A 22,242-nucleotide genomic window follows, 5' to 3' on the forward strand; every position below is an offset into this window, starting at 1 on the left:
TTTCACGACGAGTCAGACGCGCCCGCGCCCGCTCACTCGTCCGACTCGGGCTCGGGGAACGAGTCCACGATGTGCGCGTACAACTTCCCCTTGTTGTTCGACGCCCACATCGAGTCGAATCCCTGGTTCACGACCTGCGATCGAGGGGAGAGACGGGACGGGGGTCCGCGGTGAGTTCGCCGCCGCGGCGCAAAAAAAGCCCTAGGCGCCAGCTGTGCGCGAGGCTGGCTCGACGGAGCGAGCGCCCTTCGGCGCGCGCGGACGCGATCGGAGCGAGGGAGGGACGAGAACAGACGATAGACGCGACGCGCACCTTCTCGCCGACGAGTGCACCCGCGACGATGACGCCCACGTACACGCTCGAGCGCTGCGGAGGAAGAAGATGCGGGGGGCGACGGAGGGTCAGCGGATGGCCGAAGCGCGCGTCTTCTGGGGAGGGCAACGATTGCATTTCCGGCGCCGGGGCGCGTTCGCGCCGACGAGCGCGTCGTCGCGGGGGGAGAACACACCGACATCGCGGCGCGGTAGAAAGCTTCGAACATGATCTAAAGTTTTGAAAAGTCACCGACGCTGCGACCGCTCCTCGCGCGCTGTGCTAGTGAGATCGCGATCGCGCGCGTCCCTCGAGAAAGATCGGTCTCGCGGTTCGACCCCGCCTGGCAGGTCCGTTGATCTCAGACGTCCTTTCAAGGTTTGCCCGGTGGGTACAGTAGGGCTAGAAGTTCGACCTCGAGCGAGGCGCGCCGCCGGCGCCACACACCGCCGCACGCGAGCGCGTTTCTTCGGGTTTCGCGAGGCGACGCGTCGCCTTCGCCGCGGGCGACCGGTCTCGCGCGTGCGAACCCGCGCGAACGCGCGCGCGAGGGCGAGGGCGAAGTCCGCGCGCGTCAATCAAATAAATCCGTCTGTGGACGCGTCACGACGGAGAGAATCCAATGCCCGTGTCGCTTCGGCCGGGGGATACCTCCCTCGTCGCGCACGCGAAGGTGCGCGCGCTCGCTTCCGCGCTCGTTCGATCGGATCGCTGACGGATCCCTCCCCCTCGACGTCTCGCAGGCGAAGTACGTGGGCGCGACCGCGCCGAAGGAGTTCAAGGTGCGCGAGCCGCGCCCTTCGACGACCTTTCAACGACAAAAAGACCTTTCTCCGAACATACTTCCGCGGGCGACGACCCGCGTCGCGCCGCGCGCGCTCGCGCCGCCCGCGATCAATCCGCGAACGCGTTCCTGACGCACAACCCCTCTCCTCCCCCGATCTTCCCCCGACGTTAACCCCGACAGCACATCTGCGTCGCGGTCGAGAAAGCGACGAACGGCGAAGAGATCGCGCCCAAGGAGAAGCACGTGCAAATCTTGCTCGACGTCGTCCGCCCGGGCGCGTCCATCGCGGACGTGTCTTTCCTCGTGAAGTACCTGAACAAGCAGATCCAGGACACGAAGAAATGGCTCGGGATGTTGAAGACGCACGTGTTGATACATCGCCTCCTGCACGAGAGCGGGGATGAGTTCAAGTCGCAGATGAAGAAGGCGCAGCGCTGGACGGCGGAGGACCGCGATCGCGACTCGCGCCTCAAGTGCATGTTTAGCATTCGAAACTGGAAGGACGACAACGGCGTGGACGCGAGCGAGTTATCCGGATGGACGCGGTGCTACGCGCGATACCTCGAGGAGTACGTCGAAGCCCTGGACGACATCCCGCCGTTAGGGAAGTCGATGGGCGGCAGAGGCGGCGGGTCGTCGAGAGCGCGCGATCGGAGCCGGTCGCGAGACCGCGACGACCGCGGGTACGGTCGCGACCGCGACCGCGGAAGCTTCGACCGCGATCGCGACCGCGGGTACGGTCGCGACCGCGATCGCAGCCGATCCCCGCCGAGACGCTTCGGCGGCGGCGGCGACGCCGCGCGCCAGTGGGAGCCCGGAGACGGCACCGCGATCCCGACGACGATTCTTCGAAACTGCGACGAGACGGAGCTCATGGAAAAGCTCCCGATCGTCCAGAGCTTGATGCGACGTCTGCTGGACTGCGAGGCGATTAACTCGCTCCTGACGAACAACGACATCGTCATCGCGGGGACGTCGTTGATCCTGCGCGACTCGTTCAAGATCTACCGCATGATCAACGACGGGATCATCCGCCTCATCGATCTGTTCTTCGAGATGGGAAAGATCAACGCGATGAAGAGCCTGGAGATTTACAAACGCGCGACGTCGCAAGGCGACGACCTCGAGCGTTTCTACCGCACGACGAACCAGTGGAGCCAGTTCCGCGACGTGAAGATGCCGAACATCGAGAACCCGCCGTCGAGCTTCCTTCAGACGATGGAGGAGTACGCGCGAGGCGCCTCCGCGGAGGGCGGCGGCGGCGGCGGCGGCGGCGGCGGGTACCAGGGCGGGGCCGTCGCCGCCGCGCCCGCGCGCGCGCCGCCGCCGCAAGCGCCCCCGCCCGCGCCCGCGCCGGCGACCGGTCCGCCGAGCATCGGCACGATGCTCGGCGGTCTGACCGTCGGCGGCGCGCTCGCGGCGGATCCGTACCAGGCGACGCCGCCTCCGCCGCAAGCGCAGGCGGTGGCGCCGTACGCAGCGCCGGCGCAGCAGAGCTCCTCCCCGACCGCGCTCGTGGATCCGTTCGCGGCGCCGCCGCCGGCGGTGCCGCAGCAGCAGCAGCAGCAGCAGCAGCCGGATAATCCGTTCGGGGCGAACCCTTTCGGCGCGGCGGAGCAGCCCAAGGTTGACGTCGCGGTGAACCTCGACGCGCTCTACGCGCAAGGCTCGGCGCCACATTCGCAGAACCCGTTCTTGCGAGGCGGCGGCACGGGGATGCAGCAAGGGTACGGCGGCATGCAGCAGCAGGCGCCGCCGTCGTCGATGGGCGGGTACGGCATGCAGCAGCAAGGCTACGGAGGCATGCAGCAAGGTCCGCAAAGCATGATGGCGCCCGGCGCGTACGGAGGCGCGCAACAGCCGGGGATGGGCGGCGGGTACGGAGGCGTGCAGCAAGGTCCGCAAAGCATGATGGGGCCCGGCGGGTACGGCAACGGCATGGGGATGCAACAGCCGGGGATGGGCATGGGCGGCGGGTACGGCGCGCAGCAAGGTGGGATGCCCCCGCCCGGGGCGCGGATGTCCCAGCCCGGGTTGCAGCAGCAGTACGCGCCGCCGCAGTTTTCGCAGCCGAATCAGAATCACGGTTCCCCGACGGGGGGGCCGAGCTTGCTGTGACGCGAGCGCGCGAAGGCGCGAACGACTAGTCGCGTTGACATAGGTCGACCGCCGCGCGAGCGAGCGATCGGCGAACGCGTGTTAAATAAGATGAATTGAATCGACGTGAACTCGGTTAAAACACTTCCGACGTGAAAACACTCGCCGGGGCGGGCCCGCTCGCCCAGTCGCGTCGCGCGCACAGCCTCCCTCGATGCGCACTACTTGATCTGGTACGTCGCCCAGCTCACAAACTTCGCCACGGGCACCGACCCTCTCTTCCCCGCGTCCACCTTGGCGAACATTTCGTTGAGAATCTGATCGTTCGGCGCGCTTCCCATGGCGTTCAGCGCGCTTCTTAACGTCTCCAGGTCGATCTCCCCGTTCACGTCCACGCCGACGTCCTTAAATTGCTTCGCCATCTGCATCTTCGCCCACGGCCCTAAGAAGTACCGCTTAAACTCCATGATGCTCACTTCGTTGTCCCCGTTCTGGTCCATGTCATTGAGCGCCTTCTTGATCGCGTCCGGGCCCGCGTCCTGCGCGAGGTCCTTCAGCAGCGCCTGGATCTCGTTTTGCGTCAGCGATCCGGATCGATCGACGTCGTATCCGTCGAACAGATTTTTTATCCGCTGCGGCGTGAGCACCTTGATGTACCACCTCGAGAAAGTCTCGAAGCCGACTCTGCCGCCGAGACCGATATTCTTGAGCTCCCTCGGGACTTGCTCGCTGAGGTTCTCGAGCATGTTCACGAGCTCGTTCGCCTCGAGGACGCCGCTCTTGTCAGCGTCGAACTCGTCGAATTGCGCGCGAATGTAAAAGATCGGCACGAACCCGCACTGGCGCTTGACCGTCTTCGCGAGCTTCGCGCGACCGGCCGGGGACATCAACTCCGCCCGTTTTGCCTTGTCCATCGGCTGCAGCTTCGCGGTGCTGGCGCCGCAACCCATGACGCCTCGTCTCTTCGCGCCGTGTCGGTCAAATCTTAATTAAGTATCTTTTCACGATTCGATCGATCGCGGTGACGAATCGAGCTCGTCGCGACGATCGAAGCCGCCGCGGAACGGAGCGCGGGACGGGACGTCGCCTGCGCTAGGGTTTCGCTCTCGCGCTCGCGAAGCGCAAGGGAACGTACCGCAGCCGCGACCGGTGCGCGTCGCTGTGCCCCTCGGCGCGACGTTTGACCGGCGTAACAGGCGATCTACTTTCAGATTTCTTTCCCCTGCTGTCGCGGCGCGGCCCACCTGCCAGCCGCAGCAGCAGCAGTGCCAGCGAACTGCTGCGGCTGCGGCTGGTCCCGGCGCGCAAACTTCGTCTCGCGCGAACCTCCTCGCGACATGGCGGCGGCGGCGGTCGCGGTCGCGGTCGCGCCGCGCGCGCGCGTCGCGCGCGTATCGCGGCGCGACGCGCGCGTCCCTCGCGCGGCCGCGACGCCGCGCGCGGCGCGCGCCGTCGTCCGCCGACGCGCTCTCGCAGCCGAGGCGCGCGCGCGAAACGTCGGGACCGTCGGCGGGGACCCTCGGAAGCGCGCGTCGTCGTCCGTCGCGCGCGCCGAAGCGGCGGGCGACGCGATTCCCGCGACTCCCGCGACTCCCGCGGTCGCGTCGCGGTCCTCCGCCGTCGCGACGTCCTCTGAGAGCAAGCGCATCGTCCTCCTGTGCGCGATCGCGATGCTCCTCGCGAGCGCGGACCGAACGATCTTCTCGCTCGGCTCGCTCGCGATCGCGGCGGACCTCTCGCTGAACATGCACGCGCTCGGGCTCCTGCAGTCCTCGTTCCTGTGGGGGTACGGGTTCACGCAGATCCTCGGCGGCGTCGCCGCGGACGAGTTCGGCGGCGCGAGGGTCCTGCTCGTGGGATTGGGGCTGTGGTCGATCGCCGTCGCGGCGATTCCGTTTTGCGCGTCGACGTCGGCGCCCGTCGCCGCGATGGTCGCCGCGCGCGTCGTCTTCGGCGCCGCGTCCGGGTGCGCCCTGCCCGGATCCGCCGCCGCGGTCGCGTCGTACGTCACCCCGGAACGACGCGCCGGGGCGCTGAGCGTGATATTCACGCTGTTCAACTGCGGCAGCGCCTTCGGATTGCTTCTCGCCGGCGGGTTGATCTCGACGCTCGGGTGGCAGAGCGTGTTCGCGGTCTTCGGTGGGGTCGGCGTAGCGTGGAGCGCGTTCGGCATCGCCGCGCTGCCGGAGGTGGCGAGGCGAGGGAAGAGGAAGGAGAAACCCGAGCTCAGCGACGGGGCGGCGGAGGTCTCGAGCGGCGAGAACGCCGCGGCGAACGACGCCGTGGCGGGCTGGGGCAACCTCCCCGGTTGGATGTACGCGCAGCTGTTCGCCATCGGGTGGTGCCACGTCTGCGTGAACTGGGGTTTCTTCATCCTGCAGTCGTGGCTGCCGGTGTACCTCGCGAAGGACTTAGGGTTTAGCTTAGGAGGCAGCGGGCTCGCGTCCGCGCTGCCGTGGTTTCTCACCGCGTTCACGTGCGGCGCGACGGGCGTCGCGTCCGACGCTCTCCTGAAAAACGGCGCGGAGCGGTGGAAGGTTCGGCGGCTGATGATGAACATCGCGACGATCGGACCGTGCGTCGCGCTGCTGCTGTTACCGCTCGCGAAGTCCGCGACGATCGCGGTCGCCTTGCTCGGCGTCATGTTGGGCTCGCAAGCGGTCGCGATCGGGGGATACTTGGCGTACATGCAAGACGTCGCCCCGGCGAGAGCTGGGGCTTTTCTCGGCGTGACCAACACCGTCGGCGTGGCCGCGGGCATCGCCGCGAACGTGCTGACCGGGTTCTTGGTCGAGCGCACGGGGGGGTTCGACGCGGTGTTTTTAGTCACCGCGGGGGTGTACGCGTCGAGCGCGATGGTGTGGAACGCGTTCTTGAAGGGGCGGATGCTGTTTCCAGGGGACGCCGACGCCGTCGGCGACGACGTCGGCGGCGGCGGCGGCGGCGCGGTCGCCGACGCCGCGAGCGGGCGCAGATGAGTCGGTACATTTAAGTATTCTCTTTAGAACGTAGATAGTACTTCCGGAAATATTCTTTAGCGGGCGACGCTTCGCGGGCCCCGTCATCAAACGCGATCGCCGCTCATCACTCCACGTCCGGCTCGTCGTCCATCATGCGCCGAGCGTCCATCCAGGCTCGCCTCGACTCTGACTGCGACGGCGACGCCGGGGAATCGTACGGCCCTTTGCTCCCCCCCGCGGCCCCTCCCTGCCACTTCGCCGCCGCCTTCCTGCTCGCGACGCCGGTGACCTGCCCCGCGCCGTGATCCTCGATCGGCGCGCTGAACGCCTCCGCGACGGCGCCCAACTGCTGCCACTGCTGAAACACCCCGCGGTTCACGCCGCGGTTCTCCCCGAAAACCTCGCCGATGACGTCGGAGGACGTCTCCGTGATGAGACCGAGCGCGGACGTGATGTCGCCCTCGTACGCCTGCCAGTACCAGTCCAGGAACCACTTCGTCATGAGACGCTTCGACGTGACGCACTTCCTGAGCGTGTCCTTCCGTCGTTCGATGTCCGCGACGTACTCTAGCCACTGATCGAACACGGACTGCTTGTACACGCGCCGCGACATCGCGTAGCCTTTCGACACGAGGTTCGCCTTGCGGACGTACTCCGCGTTGTACGCGCGCCACGCCCTCCACGTCGCGCGGAGCGAGTCCCTGCGCGCGACCGCGGCGTTGAGCTTCGCGGTGTGACGCGCGAGTCGCAGCGCGACTCTCGCGGAGTCGACGTGCGAGCGCCACTTGCGCCACGCGTGGACAAACTTCCCGCCTCGCCAGAATTTGATCGCGCGGCGTTCGCTTCTCACCGCGAGGAGGTCCCTCGCGACGTGAGACCGCCACGTGAGGTACGCGCGCGACACGCGCAGGATGTTGAGCTTCGCGATCGCTCTCTTCACCTTGAGCCGCGAGCGCTCCTGCGCGAAGCCGCGCTTCTGCCAGCCCGCGACGACGCGGCGAAGAAGCAGACGGGAAAAGTGATTCGCGCCGCGTCGCGCGAGCGTCTTCATCCGGCGTTCCTCCTCGATCGACTCCATCCACTTGTTCATCGCTCGCGTGAGCACCGAGTCGCGTATGCGCCCGACCGCCCGCGCGGCTCTGCGCTTGAAGCTCGCGGCGTCTCTCGCCTCCGTCGCCCAGGCGAGGAACATCGCTTCCGCGCGGTCGCTCTCGCGTCTCGCGCGCCACCGCGCCGCGACGTCGACTTTCCGCCGTTCTTCGACGGCGTCCGCCACGCGCGCGACCCACGCTCGAAACGCGTGGTACGTCTTCACCTTCCTCATGCGCGCGATGACCGTCCGCAGCGTCGCTCTCGCGTCCGCGGACGCGTCGACGACGGAGACCCATCGCTCGAACGCGCAGAACGTCTTGATCCTGCGCATCTTGTGGACAATCTTTTGCGCAAAGGCGAGCCGCGTCTTTTTCGTCGCGACGGACTCGCGCCACCCTTTGAACGCGAACGTGAGGCACCGCTGCAGCATCGGCGCGCGGACGCGTCGCACCGCATCCCGCGCCCGCGCGTTTCTCTGCGCCGCGGCGAACCAGCCGTGATACGCGCTCGCGAGGGCGCGGTTCCTCATGCGCCACACGAGCGACGTCGCGCGGATCCGTCGTATTTTGTTCTCGCGCGTCCTCGACGACCACCCCTCAAACGCCCTCGAGGTTCGGAAGCTCATCCACTTCCGGACCATCTTCCCGCAGCGATCGCGCGCGTCCTTGCGCCGCGACGCCGCGAACTTCCACCCTCGCAGGGCTTTGTACGCCTTCGACCGTCGCAACCGGAGCAGGTACAGCTCCGCGTTGTCTCTGCACGCTTGCTTATACAGCACCCGCGAGATCCACCCGGAGAACGCCGTCCCGAGCGTTCGGTTCTGCGCGCGTCGTATGAACCACCGCGCGCGGCTTCGAAGCGCGTGTACCTCCACGATGACCCCGCGCCACCGCTCGAACGACGCGTTCAGCGCGCCCCACCGCCACTTCACGATCGTTCGTCGTTGAAAGTCCATCACGCGTCGGCGCTTGTGCGCGAGCGCGCCGCACGACGCGGCCCAGTTTACGAACCCGTGCCTCAGCGCGTTTCTACGCAGATGCGCGGACGTCACGCGCGTGAGCAGCATCCGTCGGCGAGACTCGACGACCTCTCGGTGCCAGTGCACGAAACTCGCGTGCATCGTTCGGTTCAGGACGCGGAGGACGAGCTCGGACAGCCGGTTCCGGCGTCGGTTCCGCCCGCGCGCGACTTTGAACCACGCCCACGTCGCGTCCGCGAGCGAATGCCGCGACCACCGCCGCGCCACGACGGTCGCTACCGCGCGCAGGCGCACGCGCTCTCTGACGTATCGCGTCCAGCCTCGCAGCGCGGCGTGTTGGGACTGGTGCGAGAGTCTCCTCGCGGCGCGGCGGGCGACGCACTCGAGGAGGTATTCCCCTCGGCGCCCGCCGCCGCCGACGACGCCGCCGTGCCAGCACAGAAGCACGCGTCGTTTGAATTTCGCGCGCGTCGCCTTGGCCATCTTCAGCGCCTCGACGCGGCGCGAGGTGATGAACGCCGCGCGGTTGTGCCACGCGCGAAGACTCGCCTCGGTGCGTCGTCGCGAGTGACGCCCGACCATGCGCGTCAAGACTCGGCGTTTGACCGCGCGCTCGCGGGACATCGACCGCCACGCGCTCGCCGCGCGCGCGAGGTTGAAATACCGCATCCTCCGCGTCACTCTCGTCGCGACGCCGCGCTGTCGCGCGAGCTCGGCCGCGTTCTCGCGCCAGCTTAGGAAGTTTCGCAGCGTCCAACGCCGGCCGAACCCTTTCCGCGCCATCTCGACGACTTTCCTCCGCTGCCGCGACTGCTTCTCGAGCAGTCCTCGGACCTCCGCGCCGCAGAACGACGCGTCGGATATCCACTCCTGCCTCGTGACTTGAATCTCGTCCCGGACGTGCATCGCGAGCGCGCGCGTCTCCTCGCGCATGCGCAGAAGCTCCTTCTCCACCTCTTTCCTCGCGCGCACTTCTTTCAGCACGAACGCGCTCCACTCTTTGATGAGCACGCCGGACATCGTCCGCAACGCGTTCCCTTGCTCGTTCGATCCGGAATCATCCGCGCGGTGCCCCGGCGGCGGCGGCCGCGACGCCGTGCTCCCGGGGGTGTTCGACACCGACCGGTCGTCCGCGCGCGGGGGGGCCTGGAGTCGCGAGTCCGCGGTGGAGTCGGACGCGGCGCCGCGACCGTCGAATTCAACCCGCCGCCGCGCCGCCGCGACGCGCTCCTCCGAAGACGCGCCGCTCGACGGCGGCGACGGCGGCGCGTCCCGCACCGGGCTCGGCGACGCCTCGGACAAGGACATCACCGTCTGCGCCGTCTGCGGCGTCGCGACGACGATCCCGCTCGCGTTCGCGTTCGCGCTCGCGCTCGCGCTCGCCGGCGGCGACGGCGACGGCGACGCGCGCTCGAGCGTCGTCGGCGACGCGCGTTCGACGGCGCCCGCGCGCGCCCCGACGGCGTCGCGCATGTTTTCCGGCACGCGAAACACCTCGACTTTCAAAATCACGTTCGGCAGCCGCCTGGACTTCAATCGCATCGACGCGGACGTCCACTCCACGTTCGCGGGCTCGTCGAACGTCTCCCACTGCTCGTTCACGCCAAAGTTTGGGTTGAAGAAGACTAAACGCTCCGTCGCGCGTTTCCGCGCTTGGAGAAACTTACCCCCCGCCGCCGCGGATCGAAATCCGAAGAAGGACCCTTGGCGCACGAACTCCAGGTGCGTCGCCGGGTCCGCGATCGAGACCGCGTCCTCCAGCGTGGATTCCACGAACCGCGTCGGGGCGCCGGACGCGCGCGCGCCCTCCGCCGGACGCGCGACGTACGGCAGCCCGTTCGCGGATACGAACGCGACGACTTCGCCGTCTCTCAGCCGGCGTCCCGTTCGCGCGGGCTCCCCGGCCGCGCGCGTCGCGACCGGGCTCGAGACCGGGCTCGGTGGTTCCGCGCGCGGAGGCGGAGGCGCCGCCGCGGGCGCCGCGGGCGCCGCGGCCGCGCGTCGACGACGGCGCGCGTCGACGTCGACGTCGTCGTCGTCGTCGCTGGACGACGCCGCTTCGGGGGCGCGCTCTGCACGCTGCGCGCGGCGCCAGTCCGGCGTCGTCGGCGCGGATCTTCGCGCGCCTGGGGTGACGCGTCGAGGGAACGGGACCGTCGCGGCGTCAGAGACGGGATGGGACTCGGGGGATGGACGCGGGGAGGCGAGGGACGGGGACGGACGCGGACGATACGGCGAGGTAACATCGACCGGCGCGCTGGAAATCGAAATACGCGCCAACGGGCGCCGCGTTCGTCGACGCGATCGCGGCGGGTCCGCGCGCACCTCCGAACAATGCCTCCGCGGCTTGCTTCGCCCACGTGTTGTCCACGATGTCATCCTCCTCCATCGCGCGCGATACGTCACGACGGCGTCCGCGCGCTCCGCGAATGGCGCGCGGTTCGCCCCCTCGGAACGGCCGTATCGGCGCGAGAACTCTCCCCGAGCTGCGAGGTCAACAATCGTCGACGGATCGTCGAGCGACGGCGTTTGAAAGGCGTCGCGGTGTTTCGACCTCGATCAACGGATGATTTGATAGGGACCCGACACGTTCTTGAACGTAGAAGTGCGTGAACAAATGACCGCGTCGCTTCGAGCTGGAAAAGAAACAGAATTACCGAAGGTACCGAAGGTATTAAGGTTAACCCGATTTTTAGCCCTATGTTTTTTACCTTCGGTAGGGCAAAAAATTTTATCTGGCTCTTTTTTCCATTCGATCCAGCTCTTCTCGCGTACTCGCGGTTGATCGGCTTGACCTATCAACTTTGACCGAGAGTCGGGTTTTCACCCGTCTGACGATTCAGTGGCCCTTTCGTCTACGATCAGAGTTCTGACAGTTTTACTCCTCTCCGCGAGGTCTGCGTGTTCGCGCGGCCATAGCGTCGCGGAATAGCCGTAACAATCTCCGGTACAGTGAGAAGAGTTCTTCGTCACATCGCGGGGCATCGATTAAAGCAAAAGTATTGTGCCACTTCCCGTAAAGAAAACGAAGTCAGCGGCGCTTATATGTCAAGGACGACTCTGCAAAATATTTCTTGAAGGAGGAGAACTTTTTTTTCCACCTTCCCCTAAAACGCGATGTTTAAAGTTGCCCTGTTCGAGAGATGATTACGTCGTGATCATCACAGTGACTGGTGTGATATTTTTGATTGCGCCGGAGCATCATGGTATTTCGAGTAAATTCTTCGCGTGCGACGTCGGCGTTCGTGACGCTCCCGCGACTCCAACAGCGCGCGAACGCCCGCGGGTACCCCTTTCAAACGACTGAAGTTTGAAACCAGGGAGTACGGGACGTAGTACGAGGGCTGTATCGTATGGGTATTTGCATCGAAAAGCGAGATGAGCTGGATCGAATGGAAAAAAGAGCTGGATAGTATTTTTTTCCTTCGGTAGGACTTATGCAGATGAGATATTTTATTTTCGATCGGTTCTTCAGTGCGCAATTAGTCTCAACCTTTCGCGAGCCGCGTGCAGTGCGGTGAATGTGCGGGAAAGGAAGGGGCGCCGGAGGATGACCGCGTAAATGGTGTCGCATGCTGCCGATCCTTCGCCGCGCACTCCTTCTCGCGCCAGCGGGGGCGGCGCCCTCGCGCGCGGAATCCCCCCAAATGGCCGAGATGGGAGTTCAACCCACGCACGAGCCGTCGCGCCAGAAACCCGCGGGCGTGTTCTCGGACCCGTTCGGGTGGTACGCCGAGCGCGCGACGCGGCGGCCGAGGCTCATGTTTTTCTGCGCGTGGACCTTCGTCATCGCGCTCTGCGCCGCGGGCTTGCCGTACTTCGAGCAGACGGAGTCCTCGGAGTACGACTGGCTCATCGGCACCGACGAGACCGTGCGGAGGTCCTACGCGCTCAAGTCCGCGCAGGAGGACCTCGCGCTGTACAGCACGAACAACGAGCGCTCGGTGAAGAACACGGACCAGCTCTTGCAGTTCGTGTACGAGGCCGAGGGGAACACCGACAACCTCCTCACGCCCACGGTACTCGCGGAGATGATGAAGATAGAGAAGATGTTCTACGAGAACGCCAAGTTCGCGTCGTACTGCCACGCGCAGAGCACGGACAAAACGAAGTGCGCGGAATCGGCGACCGCGAGCGCGATCACGCGGCTGTTTTACAAGACGACCATCCAGCAAGATGCGAACGGGAACACGGCGGTGACGCAGACGCCGGTGATGACGTACGTGGACTTTAAGACGACGTTCTCGTTGACCACGCCGCTGGATTTGACGTCGCAAGCCGCGATCGACGCGCACCTCGCGTTCATCCTCTCCGCCCCGAACGGTCTCTACGCCGCCGCGCTCGCCGCCGGTCAGAGCGACCTAATAAAGAACACTGGGGCGGGTATCGACGCCGCGTTGGCCGACTCCGCCAAGTTGCTGCCGAATTTTTTCGACGCCACGTGGAGCGCGACGAACCTGAAGACGAAGTACATCCAGAGCTTTTACTTCCTCGGGCTTCCGCTGTCTGGGTACGCTAACCCGTACGTCTCGCAGGAGACGCAGAGCGAGCCGGGGAACGACCTCATCGTCCAAGTCAGCGACGAGCTGAAGTTGCACTTTGGGATGAAAGAGACGCTCCTGAAGTCGCCGTTCCAGAGCGAAGCGACGTTCGCGACGACGGCGAACGAGCGCGTCAAGGTGTACTGGTTCTCCCAGCCTGTCATGGAAAAAGAGTGGGAGCTCATCTCGAATAAGGACTTGCGGTTCGCGATCTTGTCCTTCATCGGCGTCGGGATGTACATGGCGTACCACACGAGGAGCGTGCTGATCTCGCTCACGTCGATGAGCATGACCGTGTGCTCCATCTTCGTCGCGTTTTTCTTGTTCCGCGTCGTGTGCCAGATCGTCTTCTTCCAGTTCATCAACTTCCTGATCATCTTCGTTGTTCTCGGGATCGGCGCGGACGACGTCTTCGTGTTCATGGACGCGTTTCATCAGTCCCTCGACGAGCTTCAGAGCGCGGGAGAGCCCGCGACGTTGCCGCACCGGATCAGGCACACGATGAAACGCGCGCTGCACGCGATTTTCGTGACGTCGCTGACGACCGCGGGTGCGTTCTGCGCGACCGCGCTGTCGCCGCTCGTGCCGTTGCGTTCGTTCGGCGTGTTCTCCGCTATGGTGATCCTGTGCGTGTTCACCCTGAACGCGTTGATTCTTCCCCCGCTCACGGTGATGTACACGCGGTCGCTCGCCGGCCGAGGGTGGTGCGCGAGCATTCTCATCGTGTGCACGTTTGGTCTGTGCGGGACGAAGAAGTACGAGGATCCGGGAGAGTCGCTGAACGGGTCGCAGTACGTCGTCGGCGTCGACGAGCCCGCGCCGCCGCCGCCGCCGCCGCTCTCGAATAATCCGTTCCTGAAGATGGTGGCGTCTCCGGCTCAGCAACCGTCGCCCGCGTCACAAAACCCGAACAACCCGTTCGCGGCGACGTCCGGGTCGCAAAACCCGAACAATCCGTTCGCGGCGACGTCCGGGCCGGTCGTCGAGGGCGCGACGCCGTCCGTCGAGGAAAAGCTGCGGCCCGACCCGGCGGAGAAGCGGGACACGAAGAAGTTGCGATTCACCGAGCGGTTCTTTTACCAGCACTACTACAAGTTCCTGAAGTCGCCGGCGAGGTTCCTCGTCTTGCTCGCGTTCGCGGGGCTATTCTTCTTGGGCGCGTACCTGTGGCTGCAACTTGACCTGCCGACGGAGCCGGAGCAGTGGTTCCCTGCCGATCACATGTTCCAGCAGTACCAGGAGCTCGCGACGAACAAGGTTTTCTCCGCCGCTCCTACGCTCGTGAACGTGTCCATCGTGTGGGGAATCGGCGGCGTGGACGACTCGAACACGAACCCGTGGATCCCCTCGGACTTGGGGAACGTCGTCTACGCCGAGAATTTTGACCCGTCGACCGCGGCGGCGCAGGCGTACATCATGCGCGTGTACGAGACGCTCAAGACGGCGGCGTGCGCGAAGTCAGCATGCGTCGGGTCGCTTCTCATCAACCCCCTGTACGAGATTCGAAACATCCTAGGCCAGACGAGTTCCACGGGGGCGTTAAACGCCGGGTTTTATTATTGGTTAAATTGTGGAGAGGGTAATGGGTACAGCGGAGTAACAGTGAATAGTCTTAACCCTACTGTTGGTTCTGCGAGCAGCGGGTACTGCCAAACAACTTGCGGAGGAGTCACTGTCACCTGCTCCGGAACGGCTACCACCGTGGATCCGACGACGAACCCGCTGACTGGGGACGCGTTCAACGCGGCCATGTGCGCGTACGCAAACGTAGAGGACACGAAGGTGCAATACCCGTCGCACGTCGGGTTCTTCACGAGCTCCTGCGCGACGTCGCCGGCGTCGCGCGCGTCGTTCATGCTCATGGACGCCGCGTCTTCGCTGAGGATGCCCGTCGCGCCGGTCGCGTTTAAAGAGGTTCGAGACGCGTGGAACGACTTCGCGGCGACGTGGAACGCGGACGCGCCCTCCGAGCTCGGAGCCGGCAGCGCGACGTCCACGAACCCGTTCTGGCTGTGGTCCGTCACGTCCTTATCGTTGATGGACAACGTGTACTTGGGGTTCAAGGTGTGCTTCCCCATGGTCTTCGTCGTGTTGTCGATATCCACGTGCAACGTCGTGCTCGCGTTTTACAGCATGGTGACCATCGCGGGGATCGTCACGACCGTGATCGGCGTCGGCGCGGGCGGGATACAAGGGTGGGACCTCGGCACCGCGGAGGCGATCGCCGCGGTCATCGTCATCGGTTTCTCGGTCGATTACTGCGTCCACCTCGCGAACGCGTACATCGAAAACGACGCGGTCGATCGCCAGTCGCGGACGCGAAGCGCGCTGACGACGATGGGAATAAGCGTCACCGCGGGGGCGATCACGACGATCATCGCAGGGGTGTTCCTCTCGATGTGCATCCTGCTCTTCTTCGTGAAGTTTTCGTTCCTGATTTGCTGGACGATCTTCTCGTCGTACGTGTGGGCGGTCGTGTTCTTCGGGGCGCTGTGCATGACCGCGGGGCCGAGCGGGAATTTTGGGGACATCTCGTGGGTGTTCGACGCGTTGTTCTGTAGGAAAAAGAAAGATTGATTTTTTGTCGTTTTGATATTTAAGTTTAAGTACTCGTAGAAGATAAGTTGAGTGAAGTTAAACGCCGTGAATCTCCTTCAGGAGCTGCCCTAATATGTCCGCCGCGAACGGGATGACGACGAGGTCCTCGCCGTCGTTCGAGCGTTTATACCGCGTCAGCTCGTGATCCGTAAACTCCGTGAGGTGCGACCGCAGCGTCACCTCCGACGTCGCGAAGAATTGCTCTCTGCACGCGGTGTAAAACGCGTGAAACTTCCACCCTTGCTCGTCCGGATGCTGCAGCTGATGCTCCGCGAGCAGCCGGAATATATCCCGCGCGTTCGACGTCAGCGATCGCAGCACGTTCGATGCGCCTCTGACGTGCCGCTCTTCCCCCTTGGACGCCAATAGCTGCGGGACGTTCGCCGTCTCCAAGTGATACGGCGCGAACGTCGTCGCCCGCTGCCACACCCAGTTGAACCTCGCAGCCTCTCGTTTCGACCACAGCAACGGCGCGTTGACGTGGTCCACGCTCGCGATGATGTGCACCCTCGGCATCGCCGCGAGCTCGCCGAGGAGCGCTTGCGACTCCGCGTTTCGCAGCGGCGCGCCGTCGACGTTGTGCAGCACGATGTAGAGCCTCCGCGGCGAGCGCTCGACGACGAGGTCGCCGGCGGCGGCGGCGGCGCCGACGACGGCCAGGCTGGCGTCCGCGCACCCGCCGCGCGCGGCTCGCGCGCGCGCGACGCGCTGCTGCGATGACGTGGACGTGGACGTGGATATCCGTCTGAGTAAGCTCTCGTTCGACGTCGAGTGCAAATTTTCCGCCTCGGTCTTCGTCGCCGCCAGCGCCGCCGCCGCGGAGACGAGGATGCTCTTCGCGGTGAGACCGGCGTGGTACCCGTTCACGACGACGACGCCGCCGTCGGTCAGCGTCTTCATCGCGAAGTCCTCCATGAGCGCTTTCTTCGACCCGAACCCGTACAAGAGGAGCGAGAACTCCGACTGCAGGAGCTGCCACCACCTGGAGTAATTCTTCTCGAGCTCGCGTTGCAGCGCCGCGCGTTCGTTTTGATGCCCCACCGGCAGCCTCCCGAGGAGCTCGCGCACGGTGTCCTCGTCCGCGAGATCTAACGACGTTAACGACGCCTCGGATCGCACGTTCTTCCCTTTCGTCGCGAAGAACCCTCGGCCGCCTCTTCTCGGCGCGTTCGCGTCGTCCTCCGCGTCCCGCAGTCGCCGCGCCGCGTCCGCGGCGACGACGGCGACGGCGTCGGCGTCCGCGCCTCCTCCTTTCTTCGCTCTCCCGCTGCCGCCCGCGGCGCCGCCGCGCGCGCCGCCGCCGGCCGCGGCGGCGTTGGCGTTCTTTGCCGCGAACACCGCGTTGTTATTTCGAAACTCCATCTGGTCTTTGCTCACGGGCTTGTGCCCGCGCTGGCGTCGGTACGGTTTCCCCTTCGCGGCGCGTCCAGACGGCATCCGATTCCCCGCGGCGGACTTCGTCCCCGCGGCGCCGCTCGGTTTCGTCGGCGGGTTCGGGACGACGCGCCTGGCCGCCTTCGCATCGCGCGCTGCGTCGCGTTCCTTGTCCTGATTCACGCGTTCGCGGAGAGGGGGAGAGGCACGTCAGCGGCGACGACGACGGACGGAGGACGGAGGGGAGATCTGGGACGCCCGCTCTCGCGGCGAACGATTTGAAAAAAACTCGAGTGTTTTCGTCGGCGCGACGCGATCGATCGGGCCGACGCACCTCGAGCCGGGATGATCCCCTCTTCGGCGCGGTCATCACGGCGTATCGATCTCGCGGCGCGATGTTCGAGACGCGCGAGACGCCGGTCGCGCTCTCACGAGTGGTTCAGGAGACGCGAACGCGGACGAATCGATGCACCCAGTCTGCCGGTGACGCCGCGAGAGACAGCCGACCGACCGCGCCACTGATCATCAGGCTCTGCTGCTGACTTGTCGCGTCGACGACACCGCAACGTTATCACTTCGCGACACGCCCCGCGACGACGATGGCCGCCTCCTTGACGTCGCCCGTTTCAATCGCGCGCCCGAACGCGGGCGCGCGACGCCTCCTCCGCGCGCGCGCGCGCGCGCCCGCGCGCGCCGCGAACGCCGCGCGCGTCGCCGTCGTCCGCGCGGCGACGTACACGGAAGTCTTCGACGCGAACAGCGGACAGATGGTCAAGACGCTGTCTCAGGCTGTGGAGACGGTCTCCACGCCCGGTCTGGAGTGGCGCTACCGCGTCGGCGTCCCGGAGGACGGCGTGGAGGTCAAGCCGAACAAAGTCCTCCTCGTCCACGGCGCGGGGATGTGCGCGTACACCTACCAGAAGCTCATGCGCGAGCTCCAGAAGATCGGGTACGAGTGCATCGCGCCCGACCTCCCGGGGCACGGCGGCACGTCGAAACCCTCCCCGAGCGCGTTCAAGTACGACTCGAAGGCGTACGCGGACGCGCTCGAGGCGTTCATCGCGGAGACGGACGTCGTGATCAACGGCCCGTGCGACCTCGTCGTGTCCGGCTTTTACACGTCGCAGCACGCGTTGCTTCTCGCGGCGAAAACGCCGGAGCTCTTTCGACGCGTCGTCGTCCTCAACGCGCCGCTCGGGAACGGGCACAAGCTCCCGGACCCGCTCGCGGTGTACTCGCGGCCGTTCGGGATGGGCAAAGGCGCGGCCGCGGATATCTACAAGCTCGCGTACTTTGGGAACGAGTTCGCGATCGGCGCGGACGCGATGGAGGAGTACGAGTTCGCCGTCGCCGGGCCGGAGAAGGATGCGGCGCGGGACGCGTTCGAGGCGACCGCGACCGCGGTGGACTTTAAGAAGCTCATGGAGGACGTCAGAGCCGCGCACATGAAGCCCGGGACGCCGAAGATCAGGGTCGTGTGGGGCGTGGGGGATAAGTACTTGAACGACGCGCCGATGTTTAAGTGGGCGGAGGACGTGCGGGCGAGCTTCGACTGCATGCGAAAGGTGGGGCACATGCCGCACGAGGATTTCGCGGAGGAGACGGCGAGGTTCGTCGACGCGTTCTTGGCGAGCGACATGAAAGTGAGCGCGTTGGGGAGCGTGCGTCTGGGGAAGATCTCGAAGGACGACGATTACGATCGGTGACGGACGAGCGGACTTGCTTGTCAATAAATAATTGCTGAACATTTTCCTGTCGTCGCGTCGCCCGTCTGATACTGAGACTTTCCACTGGTCGTCCTCCGCCTCCGTCGGTTCCGCACAACCTCGCGAGCATCCGCACGTCCGCACTTCGCGTCGCGCGCGTCTCTTCGAGGTCGACGTCCGCGTTCCAGAGCGTCGCGCGACCGACCGCGTTTGAGCTCCGGCGCGGTTCGGTCGTCGAGTCGACGTCCAGCTCGAGATCCGTCGGTCGGGTAGCCGGGCCACGTCGATGGCGAGCGCGGGAGAGATCGTAGGGCTGTACCGCGCGATGCAGCGGAGCGCGAGGAAGTTCGCCAACTACAACGTCCGAGAGTACGTCGCCGCCCCATCGCGTCGTTTCCACCGTCTCTTCGCCGGGGGCGCGCGGCGTCGCCGCGCCGCCGCGCGCGTCGCTCGCTCGCTCGATCGTCGTCGGCGGCATCCTCGTTTACAACCCTAACCGAGATCCGTCCATCCGTCCCTCCGTCCTCCTCCTCCTTCGCTTCGTTCGTCCGACAGGTACGCGAAGCGCAAGCTCCGCGAGGCGTTCCACGAGAACGCGGGGTTAAAAGGCGAGGAAGCCGCGGCGGCGCTCGCCAAGGCGAAGACCGAAGCGGAGGTGATGAAGAGGCAGGTGGAGGTGTACAAGATGTTCGGGTCCGCGCAGAAGAGCGTCGTGGAGTTGACGGGGAGGAACGGCGTAAAGAAACCGTGAACCGCTTCGCTCGCGCTCGCACGCCGCCGCGCCGCTCGCTTTAACACTACAACAGAACTACTAGCACAACACGTCGCACGTCGTCTCGTCTCGTTCATCGTTTACTCGCCAGCCTCGCGGACGAGCGCGTCTGCCGACGAGGCGGCTCCTCCGTCGCCGGCGTCGACACCGTTTTCGCGCGCGTCGACGCCTTCGGGGTCTCCTTCGCCGACCGACCAGCCGGCGCCTTCTTCGCCGCGGGCGTCGCCGTCGCCGCCAGCCTCGGCGCCGCCGCCCGGGACGTCCGCCGCGTGGATATCCTCGGCGGCTCCGGGACCTCCTCCGCCGCGGCGGGTTTCTCTGTAGCCTTCTCGGGGAACATCAGCGACCCCGCGGCGGAGCCGCGGCGGGTCGGGCGCGCGGCGCGGCCCGTCGACCGCGCCGGCGCGGTCGGCGCCGGCGGCTTCTTCGCCGCCGCCGGCTTCGCCGCGGGCGGCGGCGGCTTCTCGACCGCGGACGGCGCGGACGGCGCGGACGGCGCCTCCGCGACGGGCGTCGCCGCCGCCGCCGCCGCGGAAATCTTCGCGCGGTGACCCAACGTCTGCCCGATCCGCGTCGCGCGCGTCTGCGACCCGGACGCGAACTGCGCGGGTTTCGTCCACCGCGGCGTCGCACCCCCCCCCGCGCTCGCCGCCGCCGCCGCCGCCGCCGCCGCCGCCGCCGCCGCGCCGCCGCCGCGCGTCTTCCTCCCGCCGAACGGCGTGAACCCCGCGTTCGGCTCCTCCGAGGACAGGCGCACCGCGCCGACGCGCTCTCGCGTCGCCTCCGTCTCCGTCTCCGTCTCCTCCTCTTCGTCCCAGTCCGCGTCCATCATGTCCGCGTCCGCGTCGTCCGCCGGCTCGTCTTCCTCCTCGCCCTCGTCCTCGCGCGCGCGCGCCGCGCCGCCGCCGGCGCCGCCGCCATCGAACCGAAGTGTCGTCCACTCGTCCGTCCCCCCCGCGGCCGCGCCCGCGCCCGCGCCCGTCGCGAGCCTCCTCTCCGCGCCGTCCTCCGCGTCCGCGCGCGCGTCCGTCGCGAGCGCGGCGGCGGCGGGCAACGCGCCGTAATGCACCGCCGCCGCGGAGAGCGGCGGCGCGAAGAACGGCACGCGTCCGCCGCCGTCCCCCGCCGCTGGCTTCACGATGCGCCCGCCCGCCGGGGTGAACGTTCTCGACAGCGCGGCGCCGCCGACAGTCTCGCTCAACTCCGTCGGCGTCGCGGGGGCGACGTCCACCCCTCTCGCGAGCGCCTTCACGCCGCCGCGCGACGCGCGATCGGCTTCGGTCGCGCCCGGCAGGTGCAGCGACTTCGCCGGCTCCGGCAGCGCGCGCACCGCGTCTTCCAGCGCCCGCACGACGCTCGGCGGCAGCGACGCCTTGAACGCGTCGCCGCCTTTCCTGTACACGACGTCCGCGGCTTCCGCGGCGCGGCCGCGCGTCAGAAAGTACTCAACCGGCAGCGACGGCGGCGCCCCGCGCGCGTTGTACCCGCAGTTCGCGTCGAGCCACGCGAGCAGCGACCGCTCCGCGTCCGACTCGAACGGGAGGTCGAGCACGGATCGAAGCGCGTCGCGCGACGCCGCGTGCGCGGCGAGCCGACCGACGAGCGCGTCGGAGACGGCGGCGCGCCGCGCGTGCGACGCCGCCGCGATGGCCTCCGCGGCGACGAGAAACGCCTCCGTGGCGAGCCCGCACTCGAGCCGTATCGCGACGCCGAGCTCCGCCTCCGCGGCGGCGTCGTCCTCCGCGCTCGCCCCGCCGCCCGTCCTCGCGCGCGCCGCCGCGAGCGCGGCGTCTGGGCGTCCCCTCGCCGCGAGCGCGGCGACGAACCGCAGCGGCGTCGCGGCGTGCGCCGCGCGCGGTATCGACGCGCACGCGGCTTCCAACGACTCCGGGCTTCCCCAGTCGTCCAACAGCGCCGCGGCTTTAATCTGCGAGAACAATCGCGGGTGTATCCTCGCGCTCGCGGCGTACCGCGCCGGCGCGCCGTCCGGTTCTAACCCGGCGTCGAGGAGGTAGTACAGAAACAGCGACTGCTTCGCGACGAGCGCCGGCGGCGACGCGGACCCGGAGCCGAACACGAGCGCGCACGCGTCCGCCGGGGATTTAAACGGATACGGCGGCGGGTGCCCGCCGACGCCGTCGAGGAGGTCGTCCAGGAATAAACACGACGGGTCCGCGGCGGGGGGCAGCCGCAAGGACGCCGCCGCCGCCGCCGCGGTCGTGCGGCGGACTTGCACGCTTCCCGCCCAAGCGCCCGGGCCGCCGTGTCGATCCGCGGGGAGAGACGACAGATTCTCTCGCAACACGAAAGACGTCGCCCGCGCGCGCTGCGCGCATCGCACCGCGAGATCGTGCGCGCCCTGCAGACGGTCGTGGAACCCGCCGTCGCCGTCGCCGCCGTCGCCGCCGCCGCCGCCGCCGCCGCGAGGGGACGCGCCGAGCGCGCGGAAAACGTCGCGCAGCGCCTCGAACACGATCGCCGCGCGCTCGAGATCGGACCCCGCGCCGCCCGCTCTCAGGTTGGACGCTCGCTCCAGCGCTTGCTCCGCGCTCTTCAGCGCCGCGGTCGCCCACTCCGCGACCATCTCGCCGTCTTGCAGGTACGCCTCGACGCCGTCCGGGGAGGTGAACTCGTCGCGCCCGCACACTTCGTCGACGTAGTGGCACACGAGGTGAGGGATCCCGTGCGCGACCGCGGCGTCGAACAGGAGATGGAGCTTCGCGACGTCCGCGGCGCCGTCGTGCGTGGACGCCGCGGCGTGGAACGCCGCGGACGCGCTCCCGAAGTTTGGCCCGGCCGCGGTGAAGACGCCCGCGGCGGCGCATCGCGCGTGCATCTCGCGAAGATTTTTGACCGAAGACAGGTCCGAGGGATCCGTGGACGCGAGGTCCTCGAGCGCGCGCTCCATCGCGGGCGACAGCGCGGCGGCGACCATGACGCCGTGGACTTCGCCCTCGATGCGGTCGCGAGGGTGACCGCGCGCGGGTCGCCCGTGGCGTGCGCGAGGGGGTGTGTGTGAGATC

At 67.0% G+C, this 22,242-nt stretch overlaps 10 protein-coding genes across 10 annotated transcripts; 5 read left to right on the forward strand and 5 right to left on the reverse strand.

Moving 5' to 3' along the window:
• Positions 1 to 32: 32 nt before the first annotated feature.
• MICPUCDRAFT_60852 (uncharacterized protein) lies at positions 33 to 451 on the reverse strand (the record flags this gene model as incomplete). Its single annotated transcript, XM_003061233.1, has 2 exons — positions 33 to 134; positions 314 to 451. 2 exons carry the CDS (start codon positions 449 to 451, stop codon positions 33 to 35), a joined length of 240 nt encoding a protein of 79 aa, XP_003061279.1.
• A 484-nt stretch (positions 452 to 935) lies between these two features.
• Positions 936 to 3,218, forward strand: MICPUCDRAFT_41383 (uncharacterized protein; the record flags this gene model as incomplete). The annotated part of the gene is made up of 3 exons (XM_003060966.1): positions 936 to 986; positions 1,057 to 1,095; positions 1,281 to 3,218. 3 exons carry the CDS (start codon positions 936 to 938, stop codon positions 3,216 to 3,218), a joined length of 2,028 nt encoding a protein of 675 aa, XP_003061012.1.
• A 206-nt stretch (positions 3,219 to 3,424) lies between these two features.
• On the reverse strand, positions 3,425 to 3,826 carry MICPUCDRAFT_11647 (uncharacterized protein; the record flags this gene model as incomplete). Its single annotated transcript, XM_003061234.1, has 1 exon — positions 3,425 to 3,826. A coding segment is annotated over one exon (402 nt), but the record flags the coding sequence as incomplete, so codon positions are not given.
• Positions 3,827 to 5,659: 1,833 nt separating this feature from the next.
• On the forward strand, positions 5,660 to 6,079 carry MICPUCDRAFT_8690 (major facilitator superfamily; the record flags this gene model as incomplete). Its single annotated transcript, XM_003060967.1, has 1 exon — positions 5,660 to 6,079. A coding segment is annotated over one exon (420 nt), but the record flags the coding sequence as incomplete, so codon positions are not given.
• A 103-nt stretch (positions 6,080 to 6,182) lies between these two features.
• On the reverse strand, positions 6,183 to 10,617 carry MICPUCDRAFT_48130 (uncharacterized protein; the record flags this gene model as incomplete). Its single annotated transcript, XM_003061235.1, has 2 exons — positions 6,183 to 10,354; positions 10,554 to 10,617. The coding sequence occupies 2 exons, from the start codon at positions 10,615 to 10,617 to the stop codon at positions 6,282 to 6,284; spliced, it is 4,137 nt and encodes a 1,378-aa protein (XP_003061281.1). The 3' UTR covers positions 6,183 to 6,281.
• A 1,258-nt stretch (positions 10,618 to 11,875) lies between these two features.
• On the forward strand, positions 11,876 to 15,346 carry MICPUCDRAFT_48131 (resistance-nodulation-cell division superfamily; the record flags this gene model as incomplete). Its single annotated transcript, XM_003060968.1, has 1 exon — positions 11,876 to 15,346. One exon carries the CDS (start codon positions 11,876 to 11,878, stop codon positions 15,344 to 15,346), a length of 3,471 nt encoding a protein of 1,156 aa, XP_003061014.1.
• A 57-nt stretch (positions 15,347 to 15,403) lies between these two features.
• MICPUCDRAFT_19504 (uncharacterized protein) lies at positions 15,404 to 16,729 on the reverse strand (the record flags this gene model as incomplete). Its single annotated transcript, XM_003061236.1, has 2 exons — positions 15,404 to 16,028; positions 16,101 to 16,729. The coding sequence occupies 2 exons, from the start codon at positions 16,727 to 16,729 to the stop codon at positions 15,404 to 15,406; spliced, it is 1,254 nt and encodes a 417-aa protein (XP_003061282.1).
• An 869-nt stretch (positions 16,730 to 17,598) lies between these two features.
• MICPUCDRAFT_7941 (uncharacterized protein) lies at positions 17,599 to 17,937 on the forward strand (the record flags this gene model as incomplete). Its single annotated transcript, XM_003060969.1, has 1 exon — positions 17,599 to 17,937. A coding segment is annotated over one exon (339 nt), but the record flags the coding sequence as incomplete, so codon positions are not given.
• A 796-nt stretch (positions 17,938 to 18,733) lies between these two features.
• On the forward strand, positions 18,734 to 19,264 carry MICPUCDRAFT_60860 (uncharacterized protein; the record flags this gene model as incomplete). The annotated part of the gene is made up of 2 exons (XM_003060970.1): positions 18,734 to 18,816; positions 19,003 to 19,264. The coding sequence occupies 2 exons, from the start codon at positions 18,734 to 18,736 to the stop codon at positions 19,196 to 19,198; spliced, it is 279 nt and encodes a 92-aa protein (XP_003061016.1). The 3' UTR covers positions 19,199 to 19,264.
• Positions 19,265 to 19,292: 28 nt separating this feature from the next.
• MICPUCDRAFT_48133 (uncharacterized protein) lies at positions 19,293 to 22,221 on the reverse strand (the record flags this gene model as incomplete). The annotated part of the gene is made up of 1 exon (XM_003061237.1): positions 19,293 to 22,221. The coding sequence occupies exon 1, from the start codon at positions 22,152 to 22,154 to the stop codon at positions 19,293 to 19,295; it is 2,862 nt and encodes a 953-aa protein (XP_003061283.1). The 5' UTR covers positions 22,155 to 22,221.
• Between the last annotated feature and the right edge of the window lie 21 nt (positions 22,222 to 22,242).

Source organism: Micromonas pusilla (assembly GCF_000151265.4).
Source record: "Micromonas pusilla CCMP1545 genomic scaffold MICPUCscaffold_9, whole genome shotgun sequence".
Taxonomy (NCBI): domain Eukaryota; kingdom Viridiplantae; phylum Chlorophyta; class Mamiellophyceae; order Mamiellales; family Mamiellaceae; genus Micromonas; species Micromonas pusilla.